This window comes from Phytophthora ramorum (genome assembly GCF_020800215.1).
Source record: "Phytophthora ramorum isolate Pr-102 chromosome Unknown Phyram_PR-102_s0001, whole genome shotgun sequence".
NCBI classification, from domain to species: Eukaryota; Oomycota; class Peronosporomycetes; order Peronosporales; family Peronosporaceae; genus Phytophthora; species Phytophthora ramorum.
Window position 1 is genome coordinate 301,686 of NW_027150647.1, and position 21,876 is coordinate 323,561.

Here is a 21,876-nt window from a genome sequence, read left to right on the forward strand (position 1 = left end):
GCAGTGCCCAAGGCGGTGCTAAAATGAATGAATTTGATTGGTCAATCCACTTCAAGTTGAAGTGGGTTGACGTGCGCTATACAAAAGTAAATGTGCACGACAGAGATCATGCACCACAGTGCATGGTCTTTACTTACCCACTTGTCTTTGCGTAATAGTGGATGTTGTAGTTTGGATATGCGGGCCTTGACGTGCTCGTCACGTCTCGGTCCTTACATACCTCTTGGAAGGCTTGACTACCTACGACTGCTTGTTGAGATGGGGACTGCAGTTGTGAATAAGTGACCATTTCCATCAGGTTTACCGGCGAGCCATGTGCCGCGTGCATGTAGCACAGCCGAGGATAGCATATCCCGGCAGGGCAAACCACCTTTACAAGCTTTGAGACTGCAACTTGTATCGGTCAAAGAGTCGCTTGCGCCGGGGACTCAAACCCTTGGTACCCTCCAGCGGCCCGCCATTTCCGCTCCGATTGGCGAATTTGCGGCAGCCTTCGATCTTCAACATCTTCATCAGAGCACTTGCAAATCCAATTCGCGGTAGTCAGGATCTTCTTTGGGATTAATTACTGTCGCCTTGGCGGTCTATTGCCGTGACGAATCGGCACTGACGATGCACGTCCTGACACCAAAAAACATCGGCGCCACGAATTGTTGTGTCTTGCTAGACGGATTCAGACATGTACTCTGTTTCGTCCAAAGTCCCAAAGAACCACCACCCATAGAATCTCTTAAGAAATTTGACTTCGAATTGGAAAAAGAGGTCAGCCGGCACCTTGCAACTATCTCCTCAAAGTGATGTGCCAAGCAGCCGAGGTGTCGTAAGCCAGCTCAAATCCAGCGGAGACCGCTGACAGCCCACAACGAAGTGCAGTGCGACAGCAAATCTGCGTCGAGCCGGCCACGATTGATCGGCCGTTATGGCAAGCGCGAGAGATTTGCTCTCTCCTTTTTCTCTTTAAGCGAGTGCGCGTCTAGAAAAACAGTCCATGGCACGGCCATTTGTGGCTAATCGACACGGTCGATAAATAATTCTCAGACTCACGACGATGGGTCTCCAAGGAGGGGATCCTGCAGTTGAGCTCAATTGCAGGCAACCTTCCTTTGCATTTGCCGTCGTGTATGGCGCGACCGATCCTGCGAACCTCACAAGGAATGTCGGACTGCGTTGCGGTGGTCAACATGACTTGGTAAACAGGCAAGAGCAGCCGTTCAACGTTTGGTGTGAGAACATACGCCGCGCCGCAGCTCCTGCGTTCCAGGCGGTGTATGTCATACGCAGCATCGTCCAGCTGTAATGATTGTGAATTTCTTGACGCCACCCCAGACGCTGTGGCACGGTCTCACCGTTTGTAAGGATCGGCAGTTCGTCATGTTCAATGCTTTACTGGGCGGGCTCCCTGGCGTCCCTGGGAGTGGCTTCATATGCTCGCAGAGAAATAGACCGGCACGACGACGAGCAGCAAAACCGAAGCGCTCATTGGCGAGACTAGAGATCCAACCAAGTCTGGCGTGTGCCGGGCGCGAAGCACGCCGCACTATCGAGTAATCGCCACCATTCAACTTGCATGTCGATGGTGCAGTGTATCTGTTCGCACTAACGACATGCTGCATATGGGCCTACTCACTCAGGTGTGTTGTCGTGCCACGACGTCATAGACTGCACCCCACAGGGACGCTCTCCGCCGCACCTCTGTCAAGCCTGCAGCACGAACTCGCCTCGAATGATCTCTTCGGTTCCAGTTCATTCTGCAATTTGCTTTCCACAAAGCACCTTCCAACCACCAACCACTACCAGCATCACCTCAACTGCCGACGACAATGAAGCTCTTCTCCACTGCCTTCGCCGCTCTCGCGATCCTCGCCGCCACTGTAAACGGTGCCACCATGCTCCGCCAAGAAGGAGAAGGCAGCAGTAGCTGCACTCTCTCCGGCACATACAAGTCCGGCACCGACATCTCGTCCTGCAGCACCGTCACCATCGGGTCGCTCTCCGTGCCGGCCGGCGTCACGTTGGACCTGAGCAAGGCCAAGAGCGGCGCCACCATCCAGTTCACGGGCACCACCACGTTCGGCACGCAGAAATGGGATGGCCCGCTCGTACTGCTTAGCGGCAGCGGCCTTACCGTCAAGGGCTCCGGCACGCTGGACGGCCAAGGCTCGTGGTACTGGAAGCAGGGCCAGTCGATTACACGCCCTGTCTTCTTCCGTATGAACAAGGTGCTGTCGTCGACCGTGTCCGGGTTCACGCTCAAGAACATGCCGTACCGCACATTCAGCATCCTCAACTCTCAGAAGACCACCATCAGCGGCCTCACCCTTGATGCAAGCGCCGGCAACGGTGTCGCCAAGAACACGGACGGCTTCGACCTCAGCAGCAACGACGGCGTGAGCATCACTGGCAACAAGATCTACAACCAGGATGACTGCCTCGCCATGCAGTCCAGCACCAACACCGTCTTCAGCAACAACTACTGCAGCGGCGGCCACGGCATCTCCATCGGATCGCTGGGCGGCGACACCGTGAGCTCGACCGACACGGTGTCTGGCCTCACGGTGAACGGCAACACCATCGTCAACAGCGTCAACGGCATCCGCATCAAGACCATCATCGGACTCAAGGGCCTCGTCTCCAACGCCAAGTACACCAACAACAAGCTCTCGAACGTCGACAACGCCATCGTGATCCACTCGGACTACAGCAAGTCCAAGGGCGGCTACACGGGTTCTCCCACTAGCGCCGTGACCATCCAGGACGTGACGATCTCGGGCCTCTCGGGCACGGCCACGAACTTGTACGACATCGTGGCGAACTCGAAGGTGGTATCGAGCTGGTCGTTCTCAGGCATCACGGTGAGCGCTTCCAAGACGGGCTCGTGCAGCGGACAGCCCAGCAACGTCAAGTGCTAAATGTGCAGGTAGTATGCGCTTTCACTGTGAGCCAGATACCCTTTTTCATGGCGAGTTTCATGTCGTCCGTCTGCAGCAAGCTAGTAGCCGCTCGCAGTTTAGAGAATAAGATTAATGTATGCGTTGTTTCCCCCTCTTTTTTTTAGCGCGTTGCCTTTTTTTTGCTGGGAGATTATTTGAAAATGGTTTTTGTACATGCATTACGTGGTATGGACTATAGTATTCCAATAACGTTAAATGTAGTAATACTACGTTATATTGCAAGCCTGCCATCGTTTTGAGCCTCTATTAAATCTACTTCAACTGTATGGATATATTATATGTATATTATAATATCTTACCCCAATAAAGATGTGTATGTTGTTTAAAAAAGGTGTAATGTTAACATTGACATTTCGAGGAAACCATACCACTTTTCGTAACAGGTCCAAAATTATGATTTCCCCTGTAAGTATCAATTGATTTTGCCCAAGTGTAATGGATCATTGTGCATGTTAAACAAACAGTGGACACACTTAGCGTGCCTAGTGTTTTATCTGCAATGAGAGAAGAGGATCGTAGTAACCGGACCCCGCAAAAAGAAAAAGAAAAATTGCCTATTTGGCTTCATGGTTTATGCAAAAGCTGAAGGAGGCACTACACATTTAAAAAGTACATGACCAGTAAGCGAAAACATTTGTCTTCAGCTATACAACAACATTAAGTAGAATAATACATGCTGAAAGCAACAACAAAGCTTGCGAAATCGTCGTTTAACTGCTGAAGTTGCCTCAACTGACAACATTGGGATCTTATTGGTTGATAAAATGTAAGGGCATATACCATGGACAATAGTTACCAATTTGAGGATTTGTGTCGAAGCCAAATCAGTTTGTGATACCCAAATTCATGTCTTAAACTTGTCATATCTTGGCAACCAAGACGATTTAGGGAGCTGTACCACTACCACTTATAATGTACTCCTCGCATCTATAACGAGACTATTTTCGTGAGTTTCTGACTTGTTTTCATTGTCTCGACTTTTGGGAATGTTCCGAAAAGAGGGCCTTTTCGATAACGGTTTCCCTAAATGCTAAAACCATTTTCAAATAATCTCCCAGCAAAAAAAAGGCAACGCGCTAAAAAAAAAAGAGGGGGAAACAACGCATACATTAATCTTATTCTCTAAACTGCGAGCGGCTACTAGCTTGCTGCAGACGGACGACATGAAACTCGCCATGAAAAAGGGTATCTGGCTCACAGTGAAAGCGCATACTACCTGCACATTTAGCACTTGACGTTGCTGGGCTGTCCGCTGCACGAGCCCGTCTTGGAAGCGCTCACCGTGATGCCTGAGAACGACCAGCTCGATACCACCTTCGAGTTCGCCACGATGTCGTACAAGTTCGTGGCCGTGCCCGAGAGGCCCGAGATCGTCACGTCCTGGATGGTCACGGCGCTAGTGGGAGAACCCGTGTAGCCGCCCTTGGACTTGCTGTAGTCCGAGTGGATCACGATGGCGTTGTCGACGTTCGAGAGCTTGTTGTTGGTGTACTTGGCGTTGGAGACGAGGCCCTTGAGTCCGATGATGGTCTTGATGCGGATGCCGTTGACGCTGTTGACGATGGTGTTGCCGTTCACCGTGAGGCCAGACACCGTGTCGGTCGAGCTCACGGTGTCGCCGCCCAGCGATCCGATGGAGATGCCGTGGCCGCCGCTGCAGTAGTTGTTGCTGAAGACGGTGTTGGTGCTGGACTGCATGGCGAGGCAGTCATCCTGGTTGTAGATCTTGTTGCCAGTGATGCTCACGCCGTCGTTGCTGCTGAGGTCGAAGCCGTCCGTGTTCTTGGCGACACCGTTGCCGGCGCTTGCATCAAGGGTGAGGCCGCTGATGGTGGTCTTCTGAGAGTTGAGGATGCTGAATGTGCGGTACGGCATGTTCTTGAGCGTGAACCCGGACACGGTCGACGACAGCACCTTGTTCATACGGAAGAAGACAGGGCGTGTAATCGACTGGCCCTGCTTCCAGTACCACGAGCCTTGGCCGTCCAGCGTGCCGGAGCCCTTGACGGTAAGGCCGCTGCCGCTAAGCAGTACGAGCGGGCCATCCCATTTCTGCGTGCCGAACGTGGTGGTGCCCGTGAACTGGATGGTGGCGCCGCTCTTGGCCTTGCTCAGGTCCAACGTGACGCCGGCCGGCACGGAGAGCGACCCGATGGTGACGGTGCTGCAGGACGAGATGTCGGTGCCGGACTTGTATGTGCCGGAGAGAGTGCAGCTACTGCTGCCTTCTCCTTCTTGGCGGAGCATGGTGGCACCGTTTACAGTGGCGGCGAGGATCGCGAGAGCGGCGAAGGCAGTGGAGAAGAGCTTCATTGTCGTCGGCAGTTGAGGTGATGCTGGTAGTGGTTGGTGGTTGGAAGGTGCTTTGTGGAAAGCAAATTGCAGAATGAACTGGAACCGAAGAGATCATTCGAGGCGAGTTCGTGCTGCAGGCTTGACAGAGGTGCGGCGGAGAGCGTCCCTGTGGGGTGCAGTCTATGACGTCGTGGCACGACAACACACCTGAGTGAGTAGGCCCATATGCAGCATGTCGTTAGTGCGAACAGATACACTGCACCATCGACATGCAAGTTGAATGGTGGCGATTACTCGATAGTGCGGCGTGCTTCGCGCCCGGCACACGCCAGACTTGGTTGGATCTCTAGTCTCGCCAATGAGCGCTTCGGTTTTGCTGCTCGTCGTCGTGCCGGTCTATTTCTCTGCGAGCATATGAAGCCACTCCCAGGGACGCCAGGGAGCCCGCCCAGTAAAGCATTGAACATGACGAACTGCCGATCCTTACAAACGGTGAGACCGTGCCACAGCGTCTGGGGTGGCGTCAAGAAATTCGCAATCATTACAGCTGGACGATGCTGCGTATGACATACACCGCCTGGAACGCAGGAGCTGCGGCGCGGCGTATGTTCTCACACCAAACGTTGAACGGCTGCTCTTGCCTGTTTACCAAGTCATGTTGACCACCGCAACGCAGTCCGACATTCCTTGTGAGGTTCGCAGGATCGGTCGCGCCATACACGACGGCAAATGCAAAGGAAGGTTGCCTGCAATTGAGCTCAACTGCAGGATCCCCTCCTTGGAGACCCATCGTCGTGAGTCTGAGAATTATTTATCGACCGTGTCGATTAGCCACAAATGGCCGTGCCATGGACTGTTTTTCTAGACGCGCACTCACTTAAAGAGAAAAAGGAGAGAGCAAATCTCTCGCGCTTGCCATAACGGCCGATCAATCGTGGCCGGCTCGACGCAGATTTGCTGTCGCACTGCGCTTCGTTGTGGGCTGCCAGCGGTCTCCGCTGGATTTGAGCTGGCTTACGACCCAAACGCTGTTAGGCTTTGGATCAACAACAAACATTACACTTTGAGAGAGTATAGTCGACGTCAAACATCCTAAGTGAAACTTCACATCATATTATATGGGTGTGATGGTCCTTGGGGACGGAGCGGAGTATATGAATGCGTCAATCAATACACATTTGGTTCGAGAGATGTATCCATGACGACAATCGACCGTCAAGGTTAATTGCACGTAAAGAAATCCTAGTGTGCATGTACATATGTATGTACCTTGTACCTTGATTACCGCGGGATTGTGTTGAAGATGTCGAAAGAAGCTAAGACTGCCGCAAGTTCGTCAATCGGAGAGAAAATGATGAGCCACTGGAGGGTATCCGGATACATGCACCAGTGGCCAGTGACCCCAATCCCGGTGCATGCGACTATTTGGCCGCTACAAGTTGCATTGTAAAGGTGGTGTGCACTTCTGGACATGTTGACTTCGGCTGTCTGCTGACTCACAGCTGTAGTCCCCATCTCAACAGGCAGTCGCTGCTGCTATTAAGTTAATAGGTACATGTAGTCGCCAAGAGCTAGCTTTAGCCACAGGACTAAGCAATATCATGGATGCTCAAAATTGACTTGCACCGATAATTTGTACGGGGCTTTTTACCTGCCGGTCGAGTAGACCCACCACCGCTGCTAGCACTGGTCGCCCAACAGCAGTGGTAGCAGGCCTACTTTCGTAGCTACCGGTATCGGGGGCTGTGCTACGGACGCAATCTCAACACGATGCATGAACGCATATGTCGATCAAAAACATACGTGCGCTGACAAAAACTTGTCTACATACCGGGTATTAACTGCAAGACGTGTCCTTACTGAATGACCAAACTATCCTGGTAAATGTCCCCGTGTGTCAACCAGCTGAGCACCAAGTAGATGCCAAGACCTCTACAGTACTACAGCGCCAATTCTCTTCTTCCGCTTTCGGCAACCTCTCAGCAAACTCATTCTGCAATTTGCTTTCCACAAGCACCAACCACAACTAGCACCACCTCAACTGCCGACGACAATGAAGTTCTTCTCCACTGCCTTCACCTCTCTCGCAATCCTCGCCGCCGCCGCCAACGGTGCCACCATGCTCCGCCAAGAAGGAGAAGGCAGCAGTAGCTGCACTCTCTCCGGCACATACAAGTCCGGCACCGACATCTCGTCCTGCAGCACCGTCACCATCGGGTCGCTCTCCGTGCCGGCCGGCGTCACGTTGGACCTGAGCAAGGCCAAGAGCGGCGCCACCATCCAGTTCACGGGAACCACCACGTTTGGCACGCAGACATGGGATGGCCCCCTTGTGCTTCTTGGTGGCAGCGACCTCACCGTCCAGGGCTCCGGCACGCTGGACGGCCAAGGCTCGTGGTACTGGAAGCAGGGCACGTCCATCAGCCGCCCTGTCTTCTTTCGCCTGCACGGCGTCGCGAGCTCGACGCTCTCGGGCTTCACCCTCAAGAACTCTCCTTTCCGCACTTTTAGCATCCTCAACTCTCAGAAGACCACCATCAGCGGCCTCACGCTCGACTCCAGCGCCGGTGATGCCACTGCCAAGAACACGGACGGTTTTGACCTAACAAAGAATGACGGCATCACCATCACGGGCAACAAGATCTACAACCAGGACGACTGCCTCGCCATGCAGTCCAGCACCAACACCGTCTTCAGCAACAACTACTGCAGCGGCGGCCACGGCATCTCCATCGGATCGCTGGGTGGCGACACGGTTGATGTGTCCGACACGGTGTCTGGCCTTACGGTGAATGACAACACCATCGTCAACAGCGTCAACGGCATCCGCATCAAGACCATCATCGGACTCAAGGGCCTCGTCTCCAACGCCAAGTACACCAACAACAAGCTCTCGAACGTCAAGAACGCCATCGTGATCCACTCGGACTACAGCAAGTCCAAGGGCGGCTACACGGGTTCTCCCACTAGCGCCGTGACCATCCAGGACGTGACGATCTCGGGCCTCTCGGGCACGGCCACGAACTTGTACGACATCGTGGCGAACCCGAACGTTGTGTCGGGCTGGTCGTTCTCAGGCATCACGGTGAGTGCTTCCAAGACGGGCTCATGCAGCGGGCAGCCGAGCAGCGTTCAATGCTAAGCCGGGTAGATATGTTTTCTCTCTTGCCGGGACTGTTTCAACTGAATAAATTTGACGTTTGCGTTGTTTTCATAGTTTGTGTTCTCCCAATCTAGATGCACAAATTGAAAATGCTGTTTCGCCTTCCATTTGCAAGGTGATCTTCAATACAGGTTATGAGGACATTTTTCAGTTAGAGTGTCCATCTCTGGGAAAGTACAGACCGAAAGAATTCATCATTACTAGTAGTTATTTACAATAACTTAATAGCAAAGTCACTTCTGGTATGCACATGTACAGTACTATTTAATAGTAGACGGAGTGCAAATCAGCGATGACGCCCTGTAGCGATTTGCGCTGTCCGTAGCGGCGTTGTGCGAGGCGCAGTAGCATCTGTTAACGTGTGGACTCATCGGTGCAGAGTGTCGTGGATGAAAGGTTTGGAATGGCATCAACCATTGTGTCCACCAAACAAGGCGACGACAGCTTATTGAGACGGTGCAAAGTTCAACCAATATCATTCCCAGCCGTCCGTCACCGACACTAGGGCCACAAGCTTAATGCGATTTGCTGTATGCCATGTGGTAACAAGGCGACTGGCGTTGGCGCGAGTGGTCTCGGCATGCTTCCTCCCACTCGACCACTGCAGTGCAACGTGAGACGGTGGCAGGTTTGACCTATTGATGTGCCTCCCGATAGCTCAACTACTCGGGCACCTGTTCTCAGCGGCTCATTTGTGGAATCATTCCTCAATTTGCTTCCCAGCGAACAACCAATACCTCAGCAACCGCCAAGCATGAAGATCTTCACGCAGACTCTCGCCGTCCTCGCCGTCCTCGTCGCCGCTGCCAACGGATACGACGTGGTGACCCAGAACGACGTAACCCAAGAGTCTGAGTCAAGTCAAGTGGGTCAAGTGTCTCCGGCGGGCGATGACTCCGCTGCTAGCCAAGTGGACCAAGCGGAGCAGGAGGGTCCTTGCACTTTGACTGGCAATTACACCGAGGGCACCGATATCTCGCACTGCGGCACTGTCGTCATCGACTCGTTGTCTGTGCCTGCGGGTGTGACTCTGGACCTGACCAACATCACGCAGGGCGCTAACATCAAGTTCGAGGGTGTCACCACTTTTGGCCAAAAGGTAAGAAAGAATACGCGATCATCTACCCTGGATCCCGCCTAATGTTGTGCCTATTGTTACAGTTGTGGGATGGCCCGCTTCTGAAGCTGAAGGGAACCAACCTCTCCGTTGGTGGCACCGGTACTCTCGATGGCCAAGGAGCCTGGTATTGGCCTCAAGGTCAGAGTGTCACCAAGCCTGTCTTCTTCAAGCTGAACCGGGTTATCAACTCGACGCTTTCGGGTTTTAACCTTGTGAATGTTCCTTACCGGACTTTCAGTATCGGCAACTCGAACTATACAACGATCACTGGTGTCACGCTCAACTCCACCGCTGGCAACGGCGTCGCCAAGAACACCGACGGCTTCGATCTCAGCAAGAATGACCACTTCACGATCACGGGCAACCGGATTTACAACCAAGACGACTGCCTTGCCATGCAGTCCAGCACCAACACTGTTTTCAGCAACAATTACTGCAGCGGTGGTCACGGTATCTCCATCGGTTCTCTTGGTGGCGAACAACAAGACGCCTCGACGACTGTCGCCGGCCTCTTGGTGAGCGGTAACACCATCGTGAACAGTGACAATGGTATCCGAATCAAGACTATCACTGGCATGAAGGGGCTGGTTACGGACGCCACGTACATCAACAACAAGCTCGTGAATGTCAAGAATGCGATTGTTTTGCACTCGGACTACAACAAAACCAAGGGCGGATACTCTGGTATTCCGGACAGCCTGGCGAACATCACCAACATCAAGATCGAGAATCTGTCGGGGTCGGCCACGAACCTGTACGACATTGTGGCAAACCCAGACGTGGTGGCGAATTGGGTGTTCTCCAACATCGCAGTGAACGCCACGAACATCGGTCAGTGCAAGGGTGAGCCGAGCACTGTGCAGTGCTAAAAAAACATCTTACTGTCATCGATCTAGATTGAATACCGTTGTGGCCTCTTGAGTGGCGGAGAAGGCTCTCGAAGGTGTAAAGAATGAAAAAAATAGATGTTTGCAATGTTACCCAAGCATGGGCCAAATACCCTGGCGTCTTTAGGACGTACCTACTCTTTGCAGGGGGGGGGGGGGGGGGGGTCACGAGGTGCGAGCTATCGTGTTGGGCATCAAAAACAACGGTGACTGCCGGCTGGGCCACATATCTTATGGCACAAACGCCCAAGACGCGGCAGACTGCCGACTACATGGAAATCCTCATGTGATTAACGATTGATGACACACTGAGCCTAGAAGGTCAATGGGGCATGTACTTCGCCACAAGACGTCGGGCATATAACCCTGGATTGAGAACATGGAGAGCGCTACCCAAGAGGAGGTAGTGGCCGACAGCCAATAAGGACGCCCGTACGAAGCGAGGAAGTGCAAAAGCTTGGACCGCAGAGAATAAGCTAGAGATCGGCATAGGGACGGCATCTAGGACGGACATAGGAAGACGTTAGCATAGCTAAGTGACATCAATGTACCTCACTGAAAAAGAATAGAAACATCCTGGCATCTTTAAATGGTTACGGTCATCACCGCGTGGTCTCCGTTGCCTTCGTGTAAATACGAAGCCACTGGCGAGATCACGCCGTGTAGAGTTGTCCGTCCTCTTGTTCGGCACGAAACGCATCCATTGATCGCGGCCGTCGTCATCTCGTGAAGACGCAGTTCGAGCTTCAAGCGTTGACCCCCTTCAGACCGAAATTCGGTCTGCGTTATATCCAACGTGAGAAGGGCGCCAATACTCGCCTGACAGAAGAGCAGGCATACACAACATCATGAACGGGAAAATACAAAAGAGGGTGCAAGTTGCGCCGTGCAACCAAAACTTGCTTCTCGCCGACCAGTCGAGCTATTTGCATAAGGTCGAAGTTCCGACAGAGGGCCGGCAGAATTGTACTTCGAAGTATTGTACACACAAAAGTACAACAGACAAGAGGTGCACGCAGCTTTGCGGCAGTCGGCAACTACTTTTAGATCGGCCCTTGTATTAAGCCATTTCTCGACGGAAGAAGTCCCGGTTGGCTAACGATCTGCCATAGCGATGTATCCGTGTTACCCGACCAAATTCGACGAAGTAGAGGCCCCCGGAAGGAAGTCAGCTCTTGAGTACCGAGGCCATATGAATTAAATGGGCTAATAGTGTTGCGTGCATTCATGAGTGGTGGTGTTGAACGTATGCAAACCTGAGGCCGCAAATCTTTATGTTGACGCCCCGAAACGCCAAGCTTTTGGTGGTTAATGTGCCCACCCAATGTATAATTGAATCCGGGATGCATTAACGCGCACTTGTGAAATATGAATCAACCGACTTCTGGGGATTTTAATGTTGAATTATCCGGATGTGTAGATTTTGATCTATAAAACGTACGAGGCGGGTACAATAGACAGGCTACTGTGTACACCCAGTTGGGCACAGTAGTAAATGCACCATCTCTTTTTGTTTTCACTCCTAAAGGTGTCCTGGTCTCCATTATAACCCGCGGACGGGCTCCGCAGCCACAGCTTTGGCTGTACATGTATGCCATGTGGAAAGCATACAGCGTGCGACGGGTCGGTAGGAAACAACTATGATGTGCCGGGCGTAGTGCCACCGCCACCTCTACTGAGTACATGCAGTCACAGTCGTAACCTTGTCATTCTCCAATTTACGGCCTTCTGGTATTGCAAGACGCACCTCCAACCATGAAACTCTTCGCGTCCACCCTCACTGTTCTCGCCCTGCTCGCTGCGATTGCGACCGGATCCGATGTGGCGACCCAAAACCAGGTGACGCAGGAATCTGAGGCAAATCAGGCGGACCAGGTATCCCCCGCGACTCAAGTGGACCAAGTGGACCAAGTGGATCAAGAAGATATCTGCACGCTGTCCGGTAACTACACGCAGGGCACCGATGTCTCGCAATGCGGCACAATTGTCGTCGACTCGTTGTCTGTTCCTGCTGGGGTCATGCTTGACCTGACAAACGTCACGGACGGTGCCAACATCAAGTTCCAGGGCACCACCACCTTCGGTCAAATGGTAAGTGACCGGTCTGCGATTCTTTCTGTGCCGTTCTCGCTTCTAACGTTTGCTGTAGAAATGGGATGGCCCTCTTGTGAAGCTCAAGGGAAACCACCTCACGGTCACCGGCCCCGGCACTCTGGACGGCCAGGGCGCGTGGTACTGGCCGCAAGGCCAGAATATCACCCGTCCGGTGTTCTTCCGCTTGACCAAAGTTGTCAACTCGACGCTGTCGGGCTTCACCATTCAAAACATGCCTTACCGCACCTTTAGCGTCCTCAACTCCAACTACACGACCATCTCTGGTCTCACACTCAACTCGAGCGCTGGAAACGGCATTGCCAAGAACACGGACGGCTTCGACTTGAGCAGAAACAACCACGTGACCATCACAGGCAACCGAATCTACAACCAGGATGATTGCCTTGCCATGCAGTCCAGCAACAATACGGTCTTCAGCTACAACTACTGCAGTGGTACCCACGGCATCTCCATCGGCTCGCTGGGTGGCGCTGCGCAGAATGAAAACACTACTGTCGCTGGTCTCCTGGTGAAGGGCAACACCATTGTCAACAGCGACAACGGCATCCGCATCAAGACCATCATCGGGCTGAGGGGACTCGTCACCAACGTCTCGTACGTGGACAACCGACTGTCGAACGTCACGCACGCCATCGTCATGCACTCGGACTACAACAAAACCAAGGGTGGGTACTCAGGCCAACCCACCAGTCTTGTGAACATCACCAACATCAAGATCGACAACCTCTCGGGCACGGCTACAAACCTGTACGACATCTTGGCGAACCCGGACGTGGTGTCGAACTGGTCCTTTACCAACATCGCCGTGAACGCCACGAACGTCGGCCAATGCCAGGGAGGCCCGAGCAACGTCCAGTGCTAAGTGCCGTCACTAAACCAGTCAAAGTATACTCCATTCTCGCTGTTAGTCATGAGGCTGCAGGTACCAACGAAGCAATACAAACTTGCACGAATGAAGGTTTGCGTGTGATTAGAGTCAAAGGATCAACGGAAGATGGAGCCACTGGAAGACGACGACGATGACGGGCGTAATGCTCGAGGCAGATAGCCTTGCAACACGTCGGCGTGCTCGCGCAGTAGTCGCTGCTTGGCTGCCTCCACGACTTGGCGTCTGTAGTTCTCGTCCTGTTCCTGGCGCTCCCTCTCGCGCCGTTCGCGCTGTAACTCGGCGTACACCATCTCTTGCTTGAGCGCGCGGTGTCGCGAGATCTCTTCCACGAACTTCTCGCTCTGCTTTCGTCGGAAAGCCGCCAGCTCCATTTCGCGGCGCTCCTCGGAGCGGAACCTCTCCTTGAGCATCTCGTTGAAGGCCTCCTCGTCGGCGCGCTGGCGCGTCAGCAGTTCCTGCTTGAGCTGCATCTGCATCTCGTTGCTGCGCATCATCTCGTCCTTGGCGACCTGCTTGGCCGCAATCTTCTCCTCTTCCTGCGCGCGCTTCTTCTGCAGCAGCTCTTCCTCCCAAAGCTCGTCGCGTAGTCGTTCGATCTCTTCGTCCTCGCGCATTTTGGCCTGGATCTCGGCCTCCACCGCGCGGAACATGGCATCTTCGTGGGCCTTCTTGACCTCCGACGCGGCTTTGGTGTCTGCCTCGCGAGTCTCCACGCGGCGTCGGTACTCTGCAATCGCTTCGTCTTCACGCCGAGCAGCTTCAACTTGCTGCTGCTTCATCCTATTGCGCTCCAAGTGAGTCTGCTCGATCATCTCTCGAGTTTGTTCACGAGACGTCTGTCGTCGTGCAAGCTCGGCGGCATCTTCCTCTTCCACCTGCTGCATGAGCCGCTCGATCTTGGCTCGCTCGTAGTCCGCCTCCATCTGCGCCTCACGGCGCAGCTCGTGTCGCTGCATCATCTGAGACTGGAGCACCTGCTTGCCCTGTTCAGCTTCGCTGCGCTTCCTCAACTCGTGGTTCTGCATCTCAATGAGTGCACGCTGACGGTCGTACTCCATTTGCTGCTCGATCGCCACCTCTCGTTGACGGTCCAGAGTGGTTAGTGTTTCACGCTCGAGCTGCTGCGTCGCGCGCTCCTTGTTCATATAGGCCGTTTTCAGGAACACTTCGAGCTCGCGCAGTTCCTCGCTGGCCTCGCAGATGCGCTGCACCTCGCGTTCCTGCTGCTCTTGGGCCTTTTTGCTCGTCTCGAGCACATGAGCCAGCGCCTCATTCTGCTGCCGTTCTCGAGACGCCCGCTGCCGCTGGCTGATCTTGCGCGTCGTGGCTTCTTCCAGCATCCGCTCGGCCGTGAGCTGCGCCATGTGGTTGGAGCGGCGCCGAGACGCCACATTGGCGTCCGACTGGTTCTGCAGCGCCTGCAGCTGGTTGCCCTGCGCGAACTTGGACAGCGCCGAGTGCTCCGCCTCCTGCCGCCGACGCTCGAGCTGGATCTTGTCGACGTTGTACGTTGTCATGCGCGTGTTCACCGGGTACGGGAACGCCATGACACGAGAGGAGATCGGAGAGATAATGGATGTTGGTGCTGTACGAGGCGTGGGTTTCAAGGCTAATGCTGGAGCATGCGACCTTAACACAGCGGGGGTTACACAAAGTTGTCGTCTCCATTTGAATTGGTCTGGCCCGCTACCTATTGTCACTAATATAAGCCGGGTACTACGGGAGACCCGAGTGCTTGGAGGGCTCACTTACTGAGCTGGATGTGGACTTACTCCGCCGTGTACTGCCCTTGCGCGATGTTCGAGGACTGCGATTTGGTGGCATTGACGCGCTGTGCTGGTAGTAGATGATGGAGGCTTGCGTGCGGTCTCTATCTTTCACGGTCTCTTCCTCCTTGTTGTCGGCGAAGAAGCTCAGGGTGTACCCTATGAGTGTCAGCATGCAGCCGAGCTGTGCCAGCGCTCGAACTTGGTGCACCGCAATGTCTTTCTCTGCGGTGGCAATCGCATCGTCATCGTATCAGTGATGTTTGCATGAAAAGCACCAACCTTTCGTTGCGTCAAGCCTTACCATAGTCCCAGAGTTTCGTGTACACGTTGTCGAGCCGCATGGTGGAGCTGCAGTAGTTCTCTCCTAGATTTAGTGAAATGCACTGCGCCACAACATCCGAAGTCAGCGTATTGTCCCGCTCTCAGCCACCTGCACTTGCTCCATACCTCTGCGATCGTGAGGTGCGGTGCCTCCGAGCCATCGTAAAGCACAGGTAGATAGACAATCACACACATGGTGAAGAGCGCCACGCACGCGAGTTCAATGAGGAAGCCGCGCTTGACCGCGTGCAGTTCACTCAGCTTGATCCTCGAGACGCTGCGTGGTCCATACCGATCCGTGATGAACACGCCGGCATCCATCTCGGCGCGCTTCACCAGGAAAATCTGATAGTTTAGGTACGTCTACAGGCAGCACAAGAAGGTTTAGCAACAGCTCAGTCATCGTCGTCAACTGAACAGCAGCATCTCCTTCCTCCTTACGTTGGTGAACATGGCCACCGTCTCGCAGAGCAAGAATCCAAAGGCCGAGTTGTTGTGCACCGTCGGTGAGGCATCGAAGGAGGCGAATACCGGCAGGCCGAACGCCCCTACAACGCCGAAGATGCAGCTCACGTACGACAGCGAGCACACAAGCCGCGAAACCTGGCCGTTCTCGAGGCTTTTCTGCAGGAATTGGTGCTTGTACTCGTGGTTAAAGGCCCACGTGAGGCCCAACAGTACAGCCACGACGTTGAGCCCGAAGAAAAGTACATACGAGCCGGGCGGGTCTGTCAACAATGGAGTGAGTCAGCAAGATTAAAAGCAGGTACTGTATCTACATGTAGTCGCACCGCGCCCCAAATCCGAGATGAATGGCCAAGCTAGCCCGCCCACGTACACGCGGTTGGCCCTGGCGATGGCGAACGCGACGACCACCGTCAGCACCGCCGTGGAAGCTGTGGCCAGCGCAGCGACCGCGCGCAGGCGACTCATGTCAAACTCAGATCCGCAGCGCCCCTTCAAGATCCGTTGCTGGCCCACCACACATTTGCAAGACAAGATACACGCTGGAGTCGCCTTCATTTGCTTTTTGTTAGCCAGTGCTATCGTTAGTCCGCGCACTATAACTTCGAGAAAGGCAGCGGCATCTCACCTATTTTCACCTTAGCGGCAGCCTCATGCTCTTGTGTATTGGTCTCACCGTCTTGCAGGTTGCCTCGGGGGTAGTCAAAGAGCTCCGGGTTGGCTGTCGAGCTCTCTGGCTGCGTCCTAATTGCTGCTCACCTATCTGTAGATCTTGAGCGAGCGGTCCATAGACGTGGAAGCGAGGAAACTCGAGTCGGGCGCGAACTGGGCGCCAGTGACAGCGGCCTTGTGGTCACTTAGGGTCTTGACCACCTCCCACTGGTTCTTGCTCACCTCTTTCAGCACCTGAACAGTCTGCGCGCTCGCCACGGCAAGGTGCGAGCCGCTGGCGTCGAAGTTGACCGAGTGGATGGCGCCTAGTTTCAGCTTCGGCTGCTCCTTCTTCAGGTCTAGCTCGAAGAAGCTCGTGGCCTTGCGCAGATCCCAAAGCTTCACCACGCCATCTTCGCTTCCTGACGCGAGGTGGTAGCCGTTTTCCGAGAAGCCCAGTGCAGTCACGGGCGCAGCGTGGCCCTCGAATGTCACGACGTTAGACAGCGAGTTTACGGCCCACATCTGCACCAATTTGCTCTTGGCCGCCGTGCCGAAGATGCCTCCGTCCGGGTGGAAACGTGCACAGCGCGCCTCATTCGCAGCCTTCTTGGGCTTACCCGACGTCACTTCTGGCATGGCCAACTCGCCGTTGAGTGTGTAGCGAGACAGCAGTTGGCCACGACGCACGTCATGAATAGCCCACGTGGCATCGAGCGAGCCCGAGAGCACATAGTTGCCCGTCGGGTGGATCGACGCGCTGGCCACGGCGTCGTCAAAGCCGTCGAGCGTGTAGCCCACGCTGTATCCTTCGTCCTGCGGGGTCCAGAGCTTCAGCGTCTTGTCGTGCGAGGCCGTGAGCACCATGTCGGCCGTCGGGTGGAACTCGACGTGGCTGAGCTTCTTGGCGTGGCCCGTCAGCGTGGCCACGAGCTGCTGCTTGTCCGTGTCGAAGACCTTGGCGTGCTTGTCCACTCCGCCTGTGGCCACGAGCGTCGGGCGCTTGCAGTCCACGGCCACACACGTGACGCCAGGTTTGTCTGAGTCATGCAGCGTGTGGCTCGAGGCCACCTTCCACGTGTCCAGGCCGCTGAGGCGTGCAGCACGCAGCGGCGCGTCTTTCTTCTTGAACTCCTTGCGCTTCTTGGCCAGCTCCTTCTGCTTGGCCTCGACGGTGGCAAGCACCTCGGGTGCGAGCGCGGCGCCGTCCTGGCCGGCACCCATATCCACGTCGTCCTGCTCGGGTGCTACAGCCCGCTCCTTGAGCGTGGCGTTCTCAGCGTTGAGCCGCGCGATGACGCGGCACGCCGCATCGTGCTGATACAGCGCGTGGCTGAGCTCCTGGCGCGTCTGCTCCAGGTGCTGCTTGAGTGTGAACGTCTCGAGCATGACGGCGTCCCACTCGTTCTGGAAGGCCGACAGAAGCTGTGGGATGCTGGCCGCCTCGGGAGCCACGGTCGACGCGCCGGCTTGAGCTTTGGTGGCCGACGGCGTCGGCCGCAGCGCCAAGAGGTCCTTGTCAGCGTCCAGCTGCTCGCCCGTGACGGGGCAGCGCTGCTGGTTCTGCGCCAGGTACTTGAGCAGCAAACGCTTCTCGAACACGAGGCCCGACTTGAGCGACGCCACGGGCTCCATGGGCACTTGGCCGCTCAGACTGCACAGCATCATGTCGGGGGGATCCGGTGGCCGCCGCGCACTTTCTTGAATGAGCTCCGATGGGAAGCCGTCTTTTCGATACAGTGAACTTGTTTTGTGTAGTACCTCTGCTAAGTACGTAACTGGGCCGAAGAGCTGGCAGTGCAGCATGAAAGGAAAGTGCAGCGCCAGCACCAGAGGATCTGACAGAGCTACCCACGGAGGTTGCTGAGCAAGTGCAGCGTAGCGGAGGATTCATCCACGCGTGCCCAGTAGTATTGAGTCAATACCGGTAGTTTGCTGAGTGGGCAGGCCACTTGACGGGTTCGAGTGGACGGGGATTCGCGAGGGCTCCGGCGACAAGAGGGTGGAAGTATGCGGGACGATCTTGGAGTAAAAGTCTGCAAAGTTTGATGAAGGCACGTGCTGGAGCTGAGTACCAAGGTCGTCGTGAAGGCTGGGTGATAGGCCATGCAGCCAGAAGCGCACACATCCACACGTTTAATGACAGTGCCAAGATGCTGCCTTTCTCCGAAGAAAGTACTCCACATCCAAGTGGCCACCAACAGCGAGTTGATTCAGACTTTCGGGAGCAAGACGCTGGATCGGTACGCTGTCGACGCGCGCTACGATTGGGTTCGTAGTGGCCAGGCGTTCACGACTCGCCTCTCTCGAAGTGACCGATACTCGAGTTACATGGCTGCATACAGCTCATATTCTTGGCCACGGTCAGTGCGCGACCAGTTGGACATGATCACGCTTGAGCGGTGCCGGAATGTGACTGCAGTCATTCCCTGGGAAGCGACAGCACAGACCAAGTGAGCCCCAACAACGAGCATCAAGGCCGATCGACACGCAACATCGCTGGAGCGGATGCTGCGCCAGCCACGACTATGCGATACATGGCGGGGCGTTGGTCAAGTCAATGGTGCTGAGTGTTGAGGCAGCATATAATACCCCCAGGTCTCGTCAATACAGGTTGCTGCCTACATGTACCTGGTCGACATCTGCGTCGTACTTAGTGGAAGCATTATCGCACTCTTCCATCGACGCTCGTCATTCCGCGAAACGCCGCGATCTTGACGAGCGGCTGCGAGGACGAGAGAGCAGAGCGACCTACTACAAAGCAGAAGCACGTCATGGCGTCTGGCAGGGCGTTCCGGGCGCAACGGGCACGCGCTCTAGCGCGTCTCCTAACGCTGGTCCTGATGTTGATAAGCGTGATTTACGGCGAGGTTCGAGTGAAGGCAGAGGACTCGACACAGGGAACCAGGATACCGGTCCAACTTCAGGCGGATGTTTTTACGACGCAGACTATGCCACTATCGCCAAGGCAGGCGGTGTCTGTGGCGCTGAGTCGCGCGTCTGCTTTGCTGACTGGCGCTCGGCTGGGTGTCCAGGGCGTGAGCATGGCGGTGCCTCGCTGGAGCGACTTCGCGCTGCTGCACCGCGTGGACAGCGGTCGCGAGTGGGTGGTGTCTGGCGAGCTGCAGTCAAGCGACGTGAGCTGGCTGAAGGCGGCCGAGGTGGTGCTGGCGCCGCGCACGGCCAAGTCGCAGACCGTGACGGTGTCCACGAACGTGACGTTGGTGGACTCGGTGTCGTCTCGGTCTGTGGTGGTGGAGGTGTCGCACGTGGTTCGGAGTATCCCGGACCCTCGGTCTCTGGTTTCGGCGGCGATGCTGGAGCCGGTGGTGGTGGAGAGCACGGAGGACGAGGCGGCGCTGGTGTCCATGGGCGCGTTGGACGTGTTTGGCGAGTCGCTGGACAGCGCTGCGGTGTGGTTGGAATACTGGTCTGTGGACGTGGAAGTTCGCGGGCGCGACCTTGGCGCCTCCGTGAGTGGCTTGGTGTTCGACAGCAAGTTCGCAGAAGTTCAGGAGCGTGCTGGCGGCACGGCGGCGAACGTGTCAAATGTGTCCGCGGCGACGCTGGCATCAAACGGGTCGTGTGATTCTTCGGCGTGCGTGCTGGAGGTGTTGCCGGTGGCGTCATTCGCCGGCCGGTTCCGTGGCTCTCTGGTGCTGGTGTTCCGCGACAAGCGGAATGCGGCGCAGAAGGTGGAGGTGGTGCGTCCGTTGTCGATTTCGTGGCGGCGTGGCGACTTGGACGTGTCGGTGGAGCTGCACACGATGGTGTTCGTGAACGAGACAGTGTCGATGCCGCCGAGGCAGGCGGTGTCTGTGGCGCTGAGTCGCGCGTCTGCTTTGCTGACTGGCGCTCGGCTGGGTGTCCAGGGCGTGAGCATGGCGGTGCCTCGCTGGAGCGACTTCGTGCTGCTGCACCGCGTGGACAGCGGTCGCGAGTGGGTGGTGTCTGGCGAGCTGCAGTCAAGCGACGTGAGCTGGCTGAAGGCGGCCGAGGTGGTGCTGGCGCCGCGCACGGCCAAGTCGCAGACCGTGACGGTGTCCACGAACGTGACGTTGGTGGACTCGGTGTCGTCTCGGTCTGTGGTGGTGGAGGTGTCGCACGTGGTTCGGAGTATCCCGGACCCTCGGTCTCTGGTTTCGGCGGCGATGCTGGAGCCGGTGGTGGTGGAGAGCACGGAGGACGAGGCGGCGCTGGTGTCCATGGGCGCGTTGGACGTGTTTGGCGAGTCGCTGGACAGCGCTGCGGTGTGGTTGGAATACTGGTCTGTGGACGTGGAAGTTCGCGGGCGCGACCTTGGCGCCTCCGTGAGTGGCTTGGTGTTCGACAGCAAGTTCGCAGAAGTTCAGGAGCGTGCTGGCGGCACGGCGGCGAACGTGTCAAATGTGTCCGCGGCGACGCTGGCATCAAACGGGTCGTGTGATTCTTCGGCGTGCGTGCTGGAGGTGTTGCCGGTGGCGTCATTCGCCGGCCGGTTCCGTGGCTCTCTGGTGCTGGTGTTCCGCGACAAGCGGAATGCGGCGCAGAAGGTGGAGGTGGTGCGTCCGTTGTCGATTTCGTGGCGGCGTGGCGACTTGGACGTGTCGGTGGAGCTGCACACGATGGTGTTCGTGAACGAGACAGTGTCGATGCCGCCGAGGCAGGCGGTGTCTGTGGCGCTGAGTCGCGCGTCTGGTTTGCTGACTGGCGCTCGGCTGGGTGTCCAGGGCGTGAGCATGGCGGTGCCTCGCTGGAGCGACTTCGCGCTGCTGCACCGCGTGGACAGCGGTCGCGAGTGGGTGGTGTCTGGCGAGCTGCAGTCAAGCGACGTGAGCTGGCTGAAGGCGGCCGAGGTGGTGCTGGCGCCGCGCACGGCCAAGTCGCAGACCGTGACGGTGTCCACGAACGTGACGTTGGTGGACTCGGTGTCGTCTCGGTCTGTGGTGGTGGAGGTGTCGCACGTGGTTCGGAGTATCCCGGACCCTCGGTCTCTGGTTTCGGCGGCGATGCTGGAGCCGGTGGTGGTGGAGAGCACGGAGGACGAGGCGGCGCTGGTGTCCATGGGCGCGTTGGACGTGTTTGGCGAGTCGCTGGACAGCGCTGCGGTGTGGTTGGAATACTGGTCTGTGGACGTGGAAGTTCGCGGGCGCGACCTTGGCGCCTCCGTGAGTGGCTTGGTGTTCGACAGCAAGTTCGCAGAAGTTCAGGAGCGTGCTGGCGGCACGGCGGCGAACGTGTCAAATGTGTCCGCGGCGACGCTGGCATCAA

General features: G+C 56.0%; 8 protein-coding genes across 8 annotated transcripts; 4 read left to right on the top strand and 4 right to left on the bottom strand.

The window, feature by feature from the left end:
• Window positions 1-1,820: 1,820 nt before the first annotated feature.
• Window positions 1,821-2,909, top strand: KRP23_45 (putative endopolygalacturonase A; the record flags this gene model as incomplete). Its single annotated transcript, XM_067889342.1, has 1 exon — window positions 1,821-2,909. One exon carries the CDS (start codon window positions 1,821-1,823, stop codon window positions 2,907-2,909), a length of 1,089 nt encoding a protein of 362 aa, XP_067750599.1.
• A 1,266-nt stretch (window positions 2,910-4,175) lies between these two features.
• Window positions 4,176-5,264, bottom strand: KRP23_46 (putative endopolygalacturonase A; the record flags this gene model as incomplete). The annotated part of the gene is made up of 1 exon (XM_067889455.1): window positions 4,176-5,264. One exon carries the CDS (start codon window positions 5,262-5,264, stop codon window positions 4,176-4,178), a length of 1,089 nt encoding a protein of 362 aa, XP_067750600.1.
• A 2,035-nt stretch (window positions 5,265-7,299) lies between these two features.
• KRP23_47 (Endopolygalacturonase B) lies at window positions 7,300-8,388 on the top strand (the record flags this gene model as incomplete). Its single annotated transcript, XM_067889572.1, has 1 exon — window positions 7,300-8,388. One exon carries the CDS (start codon window positions 7,300-7,302, stop codon window positions 8,386-8,388), a length of 1,089 nt encoding a protein of 362 aa, XP_067750601.1.
• A 775-nt stretch (window positions 8,389-9,163) lies between these two features.
• Window positions 9,164-10,398, top strand: KRP23_48 (Polygalacturonase; the record flags this gene model as incomplete). The annotated part of the gene is made up of 2 exons (XM_067889685.1): window positions 9,164-9,508; window positions 9,571-10,398. The coding sequence occupies 2 exons, from the start codon at window positions 9,164-9,166 to the stop codon at window positions 10,396-10,398; spliced, it is 1,173 nt and encodes a 390-aa protein (XP_067750602.1).
• A 1,773-nt stretch (window positions 10,399-12,171) lies between these two features.
• Window positions 12,172-13,393, top strand: KRP23_49 (putative endopolygalacturonase E; the record flags this gene model as incomplete). Its single annotated transcript, XM_067889798.1, has 2 exons — window positions 12,172-12,507; window positions 12,566-13,393. 2 exons carry the CDS (start codon window positions 12,172-12,174, stop codon window positions 13,391-13,393), a joined length of 1,164 nt encoding a protein of 387 aa, XP_067750603.1.
• Window positions 13,394-13,515: 122 nt separating this feature from the next.
• Window positions 13,516-14,967, bottom strand: KRP23_50 (Meiosis-specific nuclear structural protein 1; the record flags this gene model as incomplete). Its single annotated transcript, XM_067889909.1, has 1 exon — window positions 13,516-14,967. The coding sequence occupies one exon, from the start codon at window positions 14,965-14,967 to the stop codon at window positions 13,516-13,518; it is 1,452 nt and encodes a 483-aa protein (XP_067750604.1).
• A 169-nt stretch (window positions 14,968-15,136) lies between these two features.
• KRP23_51 (uncharacterized protein) lies at window positions 15,137-16,443 on the bottom strand (the record flags this gene model as incomplete). The annotated part of the gene is made up of 5 exons (XM_067890019.1): window positions 15,137-15,411; window positions 15,491-15,572; window positions 15,637-15,873; window positions 15,952-16,238; window positions 16,302-16,443. The coding sequence occupies 5 exons, from the start codon at window positions 16,441-16,443 to the stop codon at window positions 15,137-15,139; spliced, it is 1,023 nt and encodes a 340-aa protein (XP_067750605.1).
• A 291-nt stretch (window positions 16,444-16,734) lies between these two features.
• Window positions 16,735-18,294, bottom strand: KRP23_52 (Pre-mRNA-processing factor 19-like protein 2; the record flags this gene model as incomplete). The annotated part of the gene is made up of 1 exon (XM_067890132.1): window positions 16,735-18,294. One exon carries the CDS (start codon window positions 18,292-18,294, stop codon window positions 16,735-16,737), a length of 1,560 nt encoding a protein of 519 aa, XP_067750606.1.
• Window positions 18,295-21,876: the final 3,582 nt, after the last annotated feature.